General features: G+C 56.3%; 2 protein-coding genes across 2 annotated transcripts; one reads left to right on the top strand and one right to left on the bottom strand.

The window, feature by feature from the left end:
• Window positions 1-767: 767 nt before the first annotated feature.
• AP1S1 (adaptor-related protein complex 1, sigma 1 subunit) lies at window positions 768-6,979 on the top strand. Its single transcript, XM_006889713.1, has 5 exons — window positions 768-878; window positions 3,020-3,198; window positions 4,348-4,456; window positions 5,577-5,714; window positions 6,932-6,979. The coding sequence occupies exons 1-5, from the start codon at window positions 876-878 to the stop codon at window positions 6,977-6,979; spliced, it is 477 nt and encodes a 158-aa protein (XP_006889775.1). The 5' UTR covers window positions 768-875.
• A 2,183-nt stretch (window positions 6,980-9,162) lies between these two features.
• VGF (VGF nerve growth factor inducible) lies at window positions 9,163-10,998 on the bottom strand. Its single transcript, XM_006889712.1, has one exon. It carries the CDS (start codon window positions 10,996-10,998, stop codon window positions 9,163-9,165), a length of 1,836 nt encoding a protein of 611 aa, XP_006889774.1.
• Between the last annotated feature and the right edge of the window lie 2,232 nt (window positions 10,999-13,230).

Here is a 13,230-nt window from a genome sequence, read left to right as displayed (position 1 = left end):
ACTTTTATCATCTCCTTCATTTCCTACACCTTTCTCTTTAAGAAAGTGCTGCATCTAAGGGAGCTCTGGTGGCCTGGTGGCAAGAAGCTGTACTGCCATCCCAGAAGTATGTGGTTCGAATCCACCTGATACTCTGCTGGAGAAGGAGGGATAATCCTCCTGTACCAGTCAGATCCGACTTGACGGTACACACACAAAAAATAATAAAAAGAAAGAAAGTGCTGCATCTAGCAGATACTCAATGGATTTGAATATCTGCTTTGATGCCCTATGTTGAAACTTGTTTGAGCTCCGTCTCCTTTACTTTATTTTATTCCTCCTCCCCCACGTCTAGTTTTCATCCTGTTGTGTACCACTGAGTCGGAACCGACCCAAAGCAGACCCTCCAGGGTGGTTTCAGACGCAGTTAAACCCAGGGAGGATTGCCCAGCCTTCTCCGGCTCACTCTTAATTGTCCACGTGCCTTCCATTTGTCCTCTTTACTTTCTCACAAATTCCTTTGATGGTCCCATGCACCTTTCACGCCTTTTCCCGCCTTTTCCCCCTTAAGGTTCCAAAGTACGAGGGCTCATTGTCTTGCTCTGGCACCTTCCCACCAACCCACTAGATCGCTTGGTTACCATGACAACAGCACTACTCAAAGCCGAAGTCAAGGACCTGGTTGCCATGGCTCCCGCTTCTCCGCCTCCAGCCCCGCCCACGCGCCCCTGAAGGCTGGCGCCTGCGCAGTACGCACCGCGCTGGGCCTCCGGATCGGGGCGGGACGAGGCGGGGCTTCAACCCAGAGGGAGGGAAGAAGGTGAAAGGATAAGAAGCCGAGTGGAGCTGGCGCCTACGGTGGCCGAAGAGGGACGCGCCGAGCCGGAGGCTGCAGGATGGTAGGCTGTGCGAAGAGGGAGGGGAGGGGGGGAAACTGAGGGGCGTGGGCTGCACCTGCAGGGGTCCTTGGGGGCTGCCCTCTGTATGAGTAGCTCTTTCTTCCCTGGAACCCTCACTTTTGTGGACAGGTGGGCGAGGTGGCCACGGAAGAAATTGCTGGGAATGGCATTTGCGAGAAGGGGCGGGGAGGAAACGCATTTGTGGGGCGAGAGGGGGTAGAATGGGGACGGCGATGGCGGTGGGACCGATCGGGACAGCAGGAGCGGCCGGGGGTCTCGATCGGAGGGGTCCTGACCCCTGCCGCGGGGGAAGGGCTGCACCCCGCACCCTGTATAGAGGCGCACGGGGGGTTCTGTCCGTGGACGGAGGGCGGGAGTGGGGGTCACCGGTCATCAGGACCCCGGGTTGCCCCGCAGCCCCGAGAGCAGCGCGGGGGGTAGTGAGAGCGGGTGTGGGAGGGCAGAGTTTCCGGGTCCGAGGAAGGAACGCCCGGCCGCCGTGTCCGCCTCGGGGCAGGGGTGAGGCGGGGAAGCCAGTGGACTTTAGGTTTTGCTCTCAGGGACCCAGGCTTTGGAGTCCCAGGCTCCAGTGCTCTCGCTCTCCGCCCCTCTTCTCCTTCTTTTTCCGGAGCCCAGGCCTTCCGTCTTCCTGCTCGGCCCCCTCTCCCCGCCCCCATGTAAAGGCACACTGCTGCCTGGTGCACCTCGCTTCCTCTCCCTCCACGCCAGCGGCTCTGCCACCTTCCTACCACCCAAGAGCTTGGTTCCCTCCTGGCCTTGAACTCAGCCCTGAGCTACAAACACATCCACCAAGGGATCCCTGGTGGTACAATGATAAAAATGTGGCAGTCTGCTTCCTTAAAGATTTACAGCCTTGGAGACCCTGCAGGGTAGATCTGCTCTGGTTTAAAGTATAAGGAGCCCCTAAGTCAGTGACAGTGGGTTGGGTTTGGTGCTTTTATATCCAAGGGTTTCTGGAATGACCCTGGAGTGTAGCTGGGCTTCACTCAGGGAGGGTAGAGGCGCGTGGGAGTGGGAACTCAGTACTCCCAGCCTGCCCTGTTCTCCATAGACATTCCCTGATGGCTGTGTCCTATCTGAGAGACCCAAAGAGAGGTTGGTCACTGGGGGAGGAGTGAGTATACGTTAGCCAGCAGCTGGAAAAGGAAGAGATGCTAAGAAGTCAGAGACGCCTGGAAGAGTGTGAAGAAAAGGCAGTGGGAGGATTTCAGGGTCCCACTGCCCTGTGGCACCTGGAGGATGCCCAGAGCACTGCAGTGCCATTAGAAGGCATTAGAGTGTCCAGGACATCAGAAAGGAGTCCTGGTTAGGATGGGACAAAGAGTTAAGGTAGCTTCTTGAGAGACAAGAACACACTATTTCATGATGGTAATGGACAGAAAAAGCATGGAAGAGAACAACCCTCTCTTTGGAATCAGCCTAAGGCATCTGGTCATGATTTTACCTACATGTGGAAAACAGAGTTAGGAAACAGGAGATCAGGGGGTTCATCTCACATACTTTGAGCACATGGCCTGGAGGGACCAGTCCTTGGAGAAGGATATCAGGCTCAGAAGGATGGAGGGACAGCACAGAAGAGGAAGACCTGGGATGAGATGCCTGATACAGTAACTGGGGCAATGCTGGTAGGTGTATCGGAATTAGTGAGACTGGCTCAGGACAGGGCAGGCTTCAGAGCAGCTGTACATAGGGTCGTTATGAGTCGCAGGCAACTTGACAGCATATAACAACCACCATGTTTCAGTGTTTGCCATGTGCCATGCACTATTGCATATGCCACCTCATTTAGATCCTTTATGATCTCAATTTATAGATATGGAAACAAAGACTCAGGGACACAAACTAATTTGCCCAAGGTCCTACTCAATTAGTAGGAAGGTCCTACTCAATTGGTATGAGGGCCAGGACTTGAGCCCAAATGATGAACTAAGAAGGTCTTAACTTCCCTTAGAGGGATAGACACCTATTGGTGGACATCTCCAGTACTGACAGCAAGATACTTTTTAAGGGTATAGGAACTGTGAATGGAGAAGAAACAGACTTTGGAACTATGTGTTTGTGGAGGGAAGACATTCAGAAAACCAAATCTCTGACCCTCAGCTATGTTTACCACTTCCCAGATGCGATTTATGCTGCTGTTCAGCCGGCAGGGGAAACTGCGGCTGCAGAAATGGTACCTGGCCACCTCCGACAAGGAGCGGAAGAAGATGGTTCGGGAGCTCATGCAGGTTGTTCTGGCTCGCAAACCCAAGATGTGCAGTTTCCTGGAGTGGAGGGACCTCAAAGTCGTCTATAAGAGGTAAGCCTTAACCACTGTCCAGCCTGCCTCGATGATGCTTGGTTGGCATTTGGCAGTGGATTATTGTTGTTGATTGCCATCGAGTTGAGCATGACTCCTAGTGACCCTATGAACAAAAGACCTGAAGCCCCTCTACAACTATCAACATTTATCAAAGTTTGTAGAGTTTCCAGAGGCATGTTATTTAGGAAGTGGATGCCACTCCTGCTTCCAAACCTGTCATAGTATGTTATTATTTTTATGTGCCATTGAGTCGTCTGTGATGCATAATGACCCTATATACAGCAGCTCTGAACCCATTCCTGTCCTGAGCCAGTCTCACTAATTCTGACACACCAACAACCATCGCCCCAGTCACTCTATCAATCATCTCATCTGAGGTCTCCCTCTCCTGCGCTGTCCGTCCACCCTTCTGAACATGATGTCCTTCTCCAGTGGGTTAAATGTTGCTAAAATAAGGGGCTACGTGGACCAAGGAGAAGAGGCACTGGTGTACCATATCCACTAGCTGTTCTGAGGGAAAAAGATTAGCAGTCTCCTCCCATAAAGGTTTACAGCCTTGGAGGATCTCAGTGGATAGTTACTGTAAGTCAAAACTGACTCCACAGCAGTGGATTTTTGGTTAGGTCAAAGAAAGCTGGTAGCTGAGCATGTAGAGGTCAGAGATTAACTCTACTTTCTCTTACAGTCAAATTCCCATTGAAGAAACTCTTGTTCCCTCTTGGTTTTGGTCAAGCCTTATGCATTCTGTTGACAGAGGCCCCCTCTGGTCCACTGTGTCTCTCCTTTGCAGTGTCATTTATCAGTTCTAGGTTCTGTCCCATTTCCCTTAGAAGCACTTCCTTTCCGGTTTCTGCTCTGTGAAAGGTGAATTTGTTGGCTCCTTTTTTTGCTGAGTCAAACTAGGCAGGTCAAAGGACAAGAAAGAAAAAGGATGTGCCTTTGTGTGTGTGTGTGTGTGTGAGAGAGAGAGAGAGAGAGAGTGAGAGCAAGCGCACTAAGACACAGAGGGAGGTACCTTGCCAGGTCTAAAGCACAAGCTCAGGGAATGAGGTGAAACAGGAGGCTGAAGTGCAGAATACCTGGGTTCTGGAACAGCCCACAGCTCTGCATCCCTCCCAGCTCTGCCACTTTTGCCCCTGTCCCCAGATATGCCAGCCTCTACTTCTGCTGTGCCATCGAGGGCCAAGACAATGAGCTCATCACCTTGGAGCTGATCCACCGATATGTGGAGCTTCTGGACAAATACTTTGGCAGCGTAAGTCTCCTCACTCACCCCAGTGTCCTCACCCAGAAATCCCCCTTGTCTTTAAACTCTGGGACCCTTCTAGTCTCTGCCCTGGAAGACCTGAGAGAAGTGAGGTTGGAGTGTTGAGCATTATAACTAATCTCCCTTTTTAAGCCTTAAGCCTATTAACCATGCCCTTTAATCAGCCTTTGGGGTGTGTGGGGAGGTGGGGGGACTTGGACTGTAATCTCTCACTTAATATCCACATACAGTTCAGCTCAGTCTTTTCACACAAGGACAGAGGTTGTGTTCAAATTTGTATCAGTGGTTCCTGACCTTGGCTACGTATTGGAACCTTTGGAGAGCTTTATGAAAATACCAGTACTAGAGTTCTACCCTAAGACTGTGGGTTAAAAGATGTAGAGCACATAGCCTGGGCATTGCCAGAGAGCTCAGACCATAGATGGGACAGTAATGAGTAAGGAGAAGCGCTGCCAACCCAAAGGCAGATGGTTCGAATTTACTAGCTGGGAAGAAAACTGGGTGGTCTCCTCCCAAGAAGTTTACAGTCTCCGAAAACTCATCTGAGGACTAGCTGGAGGGAGATTCCAACTCACTGGCCCAGAACAATGATGATAATAATAATAATGCCCTAGTTTGTATCCACTGAACAGTTTACAAAGTGCTTTTCTGTCCTTCTCTTATTTACTCCTCTCTCCATCTTACGAGTGAGCATTGTTATCTCTATTTTTGGATGAGAAAATTGAGGCTCCAAGTCAGTTGTACAACTAACTAGTTAGTGACGCAGCCCTGTTTGGAATCAAATCATCCACCCAGTTGTCCTGAACCTCCTCTTTGGCTGCCCGCCCTGCTCTGAGTGGGAACAGCATTGCACATTTTAGCGGGGAGGCAACAGGAACCACAGATAGAGTAGACAGGGGCAACTGACACTCCACGTCCACGGTTGTGGAGAAAGAGACAAGCGACGGAGAAGAAAAAGCAGAGCCAGCGCCGAAGCACTGAATAGTGGAGGACGAGGACGTGGGGGCAGGAAGGGTGCTTATGAGACAAAAAGTAGGAAGGAGCTGGAGAGGGCTGGGGGTGGGAATGTACCTTTTCACTCAACTGTGTCATTGCCTCGGCTCCTCAGGTGTGTGAGCTGGACATCATCTTCAACTTTGAGAAGGCCTACTTTATCTTGGACGAGTTTCTGATGGGGGGCGACGTGCAGGACACTTCCAAGAAGAGTGTGCTGAAGGCCATTGAGCAGGCAGACCTGCTGCAGGAGGTAGGGACAAGGGACAGTGAGGAGGAGGAGATGCACTGTGGCCTGGAGTGTCCTCCCTCCCCTGGACACCCAGCTCACCAGTGACAGCTGCCATCTTCCTGCTCCCAGGGATGGTCTGCCTTCCTAGGTGCCCACCTCTCTTCCTCAGCTGTCCAGCAGCTTGCTCTGAAGCCCTAACCATATGGGGTCTTCCTGTGCTAGTTCTCCCCTCAGTCCAAGCCCTCGCCACCCAAGACCCTTGTCCCAGCCAAATCTTCACACTCAAAGGCTATACACTTCAGGGACTGTTCAGAGAATCAGAGAAGGGGGCACGTATATGGTAGATAGCTTTTTTTCCACTTCCTTCTTTTTCTTTTTAACACACACATGCTCCAAAAGTCGGCTATGGGGATTTGGATCCTGGAGAAGAGGATGGTCAACTCCGCTGGCTCTCCCTGCCTGTCCCCCCCCTTGCCCTCACCCCATTACTGCCTGCCCCCTGTCTGCTGTGCCACTGCTGAGACTTGGTGCAGGGAGATGAGTCACCGGAATCTGCAGTGAGGAGGAAGCCAGCCTGAGCTTTCTCTGAGGAGGGGGAAAGTGGGGGGCTCCTCTCTGCGGGACCAGAGGCGGAGCTGGACATGCCAGCTCTCTCACCCAGCTTCCCTGACTCCGTCTCCTCTGTCCCTCTTACACACATATGTGTGTGTACACACACACACACACTCACACTCACACACTCTCTGAGCATGCGTGCCCACCCGTGACTAATACTCTTTTCAGACCCTCGTGACTCATTTCTCTGCACCTGGTTCACCCACCCTGGGGACCTGAAGCCAAACTTTTCCATCGCACCCATCCCCCACCTCCAAAGGAAGGACCCAACCACCTGCCACCCCATGTTCCCCAGGAAGCAGTGCCCCCCTCCCCAGCCACCCCTATTCCCTTCCTCAGGTGCTAAGGCTGAGACCCTTGCTCACCAAGCTCCTGGCTTTGGGCTCTCTGGGTGGGGATGGACTGACCCCAGGCCCTTGCCCTGCCACAGTTGGCTCTGAGGATAGTGCTGGGAGGCTGCAAGTTCCCCTCCAGGACTCGGCCTCACGGTGCCTTCTCTCTTCCCTACCTCGTGTCTCTCATCTGCTTCCTTCGTCATGACTACTGTTGTCTTATCCCCCCCCACCCCCCCTGTCTGCCTCTCCTGGTGTCTCTGCGTCACCCACTGTCTCTCTCTGCCTTAGGAGGATGAATCGCCACGCAGTGTGCTGGAGGAGATGGGTCTGGCCTAGCCCCATGTGTGACGCAGGGCTGGTGGAGAGGCAGGGCACAAGCAGCTGCTTCTCATCGACTCACTGGGTCCTTCTCTTGGTGGGACCCAGTCGCCCCTCCTCTGCGGCCTTGCCTTCTTTAGGAGTGAGCTGCAGGCTCAGGACCCTCAAACATTCCTTTCTCCCACCCCCTACCTCCCGTTTTCCCTTTCCCCACCTGAGGTTGAAGGAGGTAGGAAAATGTGATTGAGATGGGGGTGCTATTATGATTTCATTTCCTGCCTTGGAAAAAAAAAATCATTGTTATCCCAGGCTTCCTCCCCTCTCTTGTAACTGTAAATATATAAATATGCCAGGTTAAAGGGAACGGTTTTCAGGGCTCTTCTCTTTCCCTTGCCCCTGTAACCTACCTCCACCCCCTTTCACCAGCCAGCGCTGCTTCTCTGCAGAGGAGAGGCAGCTACGTAGGGAGAGTGAAGGCCTTGCCCCATCTGCCTCCTCTCTCTTTGGCTGCAGTGGGCCCTATGCCCAGTGCCAGGGGAGGAACAACAGAGTTAATTTTTTTTCTAACCTTGCCACCTTGAGGGAAGTGAGGGTTGGGGGGAGGGAGAGCTCTGTGGGAGACTGGACCCTTCCCCTCCTCTCCATGTTCTGGGTGAGGCTGGGAGTCAAGGGAGTGGGCTGGGGGAAGTGTCTGACTTTATTTTTTCCTTTCTTCTGAAATAAAAGGAAAAGCATTTCTGGACTTTGCCTTCCTTGGACTCTGTGGAGGAAGGCGAGCAGTGCTGCTATCAGTGGGGAGGCACAGGGAACAGTGCCTGATGGCCTCTTCCCCCAAAGGATTGCCACCTTTCCTTTATGTGTGTGTCCTACTATATTGGGGACACTCTTTTACTAAAACCTTAATCACGGTTTATCCGAAATTCATACTAAACTGGGTGTGCTGGATTTTATCAGGCAACCCTCCCCTGAATGGATTTCTCTGTTTCGGGGTCCCTTTGACCAGCTCCCCAGTTCTGCCTTCACAAGGAAAGAGTGGTTCCTCAGAAAGTGTTTTGACGCCTGTGTTTCTTTGTGGAAGATTTCATGCCCTCAGGTTTTGATCTGGGTAGGGCAGTCAGTACTTCAAAGATACATCCCACCTGCTGTACTTAGAAGAATGGTGGTCCTTGGGAGGTGCCACCACTGAGTCACTTCCAACTCATTTGCCCCACATACAAACAGCAACCTGTGCCATCCTTGAAATCTGTGCCATGCTTAAGCTATTCTGGTTACTGCGTCACTCGTCACTCGGTCTCCTTGAGAGAAGGGGCTAAAGCCAGGATGTCTATCAGCCTCTCCTCACCATATATCTTGACAAGTACATAGAGCAAGGAATTTAGGGATGAGTAATGAGTGAGGTAGGATTGCACTGTGGGATATGACCCAGACCTGCCCAAGTGGCCCCGGGGTCAGGAATGAAGGGCATTTTAATGGCTCTGTATCTTAAGGCTTTGACCCTCCAACAGCTGGAAGTGAATTGAGGGTTCGAATAGGTATGAGCTGTATGCTGCCCCCCAAACACTGAATGAAGGGATCCCACCCACTGCTCTGGCTGGGGGTAGGGGGAAGGAAAAGGGGCCTTGACTGTCGCTTCCTCACCGCCCCTTGTGAAAGGACCACGCAGGCCCAAGGGGACGGGTGAATAACGGAGAACAAAGTCCTAATAAAATAGTCACTTTTATTTCTTAGCAAAACTATTTCCTCCGTGGGGGATATTTACAATAGGAGAAGAAGGGGTGAATTCACAGCGATCTGGAGAAGATGGGGAGGTCCGTGGGAGGCCCAAAGGAGGCAGACATACTTCTTCACACAACTAAACTGGAACTGCTCTTTCCGGTTTCAAGGGGGACATCCCAAGTGGGGCAAGGTGGGGACTAGACCCCGCTGGGGGAGAGGATCCTCACAAACCGCCCGCCCGCCAGCCAGCGCGCGCCTGGGCCAGCCCCAGGTCCCTCGTGAACGAGCTTGGGAGCTCTGGCTTGGGATCCAGGAAGAGGTATGACAGGTCTTGGCACAGCCCTGGGTGGGACTCCCGCGGGCGAAGGAGGCGGGGCGAGAGGTGGCCGAGGGTCGCATGCAAACGTGGAGGGGGCAGAGGGGCCGCACGGAGGGGGAGCTGCGGCGCGCGGGCGGGGAGGCGCGCGGGGCGGGGCCGGGGCGGGTCAGGGGCGCCGGAGCAGCACGTGCTCGATGTAATTCTCCAGCTCCTCCTGCTCCTGCAGCCGGCGCTCTGCCGCCTCCGCCGCCTCCTGCAAGCGCCGCGCCTGGGCCTCCCGGTCCGGATAGTGGCGCGGAGGCGGCAGCGCGTGATGATAGTGGCGGCGGCGCGAGGCTGCTGGCGGCTGCAGTGTCCGCGGCCGGATGTAATTGGGAAGAGGGTGATAGGGGCCCGGGGAGAAGACCTCCTCCTCCCGATCCCAGGGCGGCAGCACCTCGTTCCAGTCGGGCAGCTCGTCCTGAGCGGGCGCGGGCGCGGGGGGCTGGGGTTGGGGGGCGCGGACGTGGGTGGGGGCCGGCACGGGCTCGGGAGGGGCGTTCTTCTTCCGTTTCCGCTTCTCCTCTACCTCCTCGATGATGCCGACCACGTCGTCGGCTGGCAGGTGTAGTTTGGTGGACAGCTCGATGAGGCTATCGATGGTCTGCGGGTCCATCTCTTCATCGTCGTCGTCGTCCACCTCCCCGCCCTGCTCCGCCCCCTCCGCCTCCTTCCGCCGGTGGCCTGGCGTCTCCTCCTCCGAGCGCTTGTCCTCGGCTCCGGCTTCCCCGTCCTCCTCTTCGGCGAACAACAACGCGTTCTGCCGCGCCCTCTCCGCCTCCTCGGCCTCCGCCTCGGCCTCGGCCGCCTCCTCATCCTCTTCCTCCTCCCTCTCCTCCCCGCCGCGCCTCTCCTGCTCCGCTTCCTCCTCTGCCCTCTGGCTCTCTGGCTCCTTGGTCTCCTGCAGCCCGCGACCCCCGAGGCCGTGCTGCCGGACCCCGCCCTGCAGCAAATACTGGAGCAGCAGGTCGGAGGCGAGGTCGGCCAGCCGCTCCTCCTGCGCCGCGGCCTGCCGTGTGGCCTCTGCCTGCCGCCGCCCGGCCTCTACCTGCGCCAGCCCCTGCTGTAAAAGGCGTTCCCCGGCCTCCGAACCTCCCAGGAGGGAGCCCTCGGGCCGGCGCGCTTTAGGAAAGGACACTCCCAGGCCCTGGTACGCCTTGGACAGGGGTGTCAGCGCCTCCCCCAGGTGTGTTTTGGAGGAAGGCACGCTTTCTCCGAACCGGTGGGTTTCGGACAGGGACCCGCTCTCAGACATTCGAGCCTGAAATTGCTGGGGGCCTGGGGGCGGCAGGGGCGCGCGCTCGGGCACGCGCGCCTGGAACTCTCCCCAGGATGCGCGCCACACGCGCTCGGGCCCCGGGCTCTCCAGGTTGACTCGAGTCAACGTGTGAGTGCGGGTTTCCGTCTCTGCTGCTGTGGTCTCTTGCTGGCGCTTGGTGTTGCTAGGACTGAAATCTCGCAGTTCCTGGAGCAGAGATGCCAGCGTCTCGAGCTCCTCGGAAGGGTAACCCGCCTCGGGACCACTTTCCTCCTGAGTCTGGGGGCGAGGCGGCGCCGGGGGCGCTTGGGTCTCTGGAACTGGGAGACTGTGGGTCTGGCTGCGCACAGTTTCCGTCAGCAGAGCCTCAGCTGCTTCTTCTCCGGGCCCCTGCTGGGAGCCACCCGGCGCCTGGGGCGAGGCCGGACGGTCCAGTGTCTGCAGCAGCACCGCGGCCAGCGCCCGGGGATCCACGCCCTGGAAAAGCTCTCCATCGTCCGGCATCTCGGAATTCCGAGCAGCTCGGACCTCTGGGGCGCTCCCATCCTTGGACCTGGGTACTGCGTCCCCAGTTTCTGACTCTTTATGATCAGAGCTGAAAGATGACGACTGCGCCTCAGGGCGTCCGGGGGGCGCCGCTCCCCGTCCATCGATCAATAGAAGGAGGCAGAAGAGGGCGGAAGCCCACAACTGGGGCGATTGCATGACCAAGGGGCTGCCAGAGGCTGTGAAAATAGAAAGGGTCAAAGAGTGGATTTCTCTTAAGAATTCCCTGCAGTCTGATTCCACACTCCCTTCCCCCCACGTTTTATCAGGAATGCCGGGGTTTCCCTGATTTTCCCAACCTTACCCCAAAGAGGAACGTTTAGGAGCAAAAGCTTGTGCTGATCTCAGGAGACGTGTAAATGGCAAAGGGGCACCCGCAGCGCCCGCTCTCCCAGTTCCTCCTCACCCCCCCCTTGCCTGAGCCATCACACTCCCCGCGCCCACGTACTTGGCAGCAAGGATAAGGGGAGGGGGAATCTGCTCCCGACTCACAGGACTCCCCGATGGTGCGTGGGCGACTTGAGCAAGAGAAAATCGGCAACACCCCCAGCCACCAGGAACCCTTACCGGGGGGCATCTACCTGTGTTTTAAGTAACCCTCCCTCCCAACCTGGAGGAGAGGAAAACCCTTCCTCATACCCACGGCTGCCAAGGGTTTGAGAGATGGACAGCGGAGTATTTACCAGCTGGTGTCACGGCGCGGGAGGTAGAGAGGAGGCTTGGGATGGGGTAGGGGTAGGGGAAAATCGGGACGCGTCCGCCTCGGCTCCAAACGGCAGGTGGATGGGGTGGGGGGGACGAGCGATGAGCGAAGTCTGATGTCCAGCGAGCTGGGCTCAGCAGGGTCTGCGCGACTCTGGGTGGCTCGCTCGCTCCGGCTTCAGCACGCTGGACAGCGCCCGCACCGCCGCCGCTTTATAAAGAGGAGCGCGAGCAGTCACGTGGGCGCGCCCCGCCCCGCTGACGTCAATGTTCATTCATGGGGTAGCGGGCGAGCGCCCAGCGATTGGAGGGTGCGCGGCTTTCCAACCCGCGCCTGCGTACTGGAGTCCTTGACTGGAGGGGCGTGCGCCAGCCCCGCGCTGGGAAATGAATGAATGAAGGAAGGAAGGAATGAATGAAATATCGGGGAGGGCGGGGCAGGGAGCTATGAATGAATGAAGGAAAGACGAGGAGAAAAGGATGAATGAATGAATGGAAGAATGAATGGGAGGTGGATGCAGAAGCCCTGAAAGGCGGGAAGGGTGGGTTTGCGGAGCAACGTGCCGCTTACAGAGCCAGCACGGCGGCTCGGAATAGGAAAGGGACACTCCCAGCGTCTGACTGGGCACCAGTCAGAGATGCTCACTGGGGAGGGGAAAGAGAAGGGCTCGAAAGCCGGGAAGGGGACCTGACTGCCTCACTCTCCAGCCTGGCTCCTTGGGGAACACGCCCAAGGACATTGTGAACCCGAGGAGGGATGGATTGGCTCGCCTGTGGGCGCTGTAGGACTGCGGTGCGGGGTCCTTGGGCCGGAACTGATGGGTGGATCTTGCGGGGTTTTTTTCAAATTCCCATCAGGAAGGGTCCGAGATACAGAAGGGGGTTAAAGACTGAGTATGAGTGTGCCTTTGGGTCGTGTCTATTCACGGCTGGTGCAAATCTGAAGAAGGTGTGTCTGTCCTTCTGTCCAGCTGACTGCCGCGTAGGTTAAGGCCCACGCTGCGCCCCTTTCCAGCCCACTTCTCCTCACCCTCTTCCTGTTTCTTTCCCTCCCTCCTCTCCCCCTACAAGGACGTTTGGAGGGCGAGAACATGTCAGGTGGGGAGGGGGTTGCGCAGGGTTGGGGGGGTGACTCAACTCCAGCTCTCCCCACTGCTTAAAGAGAAAATTTTAACACAAGGCTCGGAGAGGGGGGCTGCAACGTCAGAGACCGCCTTCTGCCACCAGACCCTTCGTCCGTATCTCCTGCCAGAGGGGTTGGGGCTGGGGGCTTGAACAGCTAGAGACTCTGGGGGTGGGGGCGGGGGGCGATGACGCACAGATTGCGCAAAGAGAATCCATCAACCAGCCGGGTCCGGTGAAGGGAGACCAGCCGTGGGCGGGGGTGGGGGGACGGAAATGGGGAGGGGGCAGAGGAGGGGAGAGGTAAGTAAGGGAAGCGGGCACTGCAGGAATGAAGGGGAGGGCAGGAGGCTGGAGGGGGCTGTGGTGCAGGCCGAGAGCGGCGCTGGGGCGTGGGCAGGGAAAGGGGGGGAGTGACAATGACACATACCAGACACCCCACAATTGCGGACACAGGGGTACTTGTGGACACGCGCAGGGCACCTGCACCTTGAGGCTCAGAAAACCAGAACCGAGGCTCTTTGTCAGGGTCTGGGGACACTTTGGAGCAAATCTCCCCCCGCCTCA

Source organism: Elephantulus edwardii, unplaced genomic scaffold, assembly GCF_000299155.1.
Source record: "Elephantulus edwardii isolate Elephantulus edwardi_28Jun2011 unplaced genomic scaffold, EleEdw1.0 scaffold00080, whole genome shotgun sequence".
In the NCBI taxonomy this organism is placed as follows: domain Eukaryota; kingdom Metazoa; phylum Chordata; class Mammalia; order Macroscelidea; family Macroscelididae; genus Elephantulus; species Elephantulus edwardii.
This window is presented reverse-complemented; position numbering and strand designations above follow the sequence as displayed.

Bases quoted from the DNA above. Each gene is read 5' to 3' on its own strand.
- AP1S1 (XM_006889713.1), top strand. The intron at 3,199-4,347 runs GTAAGCCTTAAC...CCCTGTCCCCAG, and splicing joins CTCAAAGTCGTCTATAAGAG to ATATGCCAGCCTCTACTTCT. The intron at 5,715-6,931 runs GTAGGGACAAGG...TCTCTGCCTTAG, and splicing joins AGGCAGACCTGCTGCAGGAG to GAGGATGAATCGCCACGCAG.
- VGF (XM_006889712.1), bottom strand. From the start codon at position 10,998: ATGCAATCGCCCCAGTTGTGGGCTTCCGCCCTCTTCTGCCTCCTTCTA.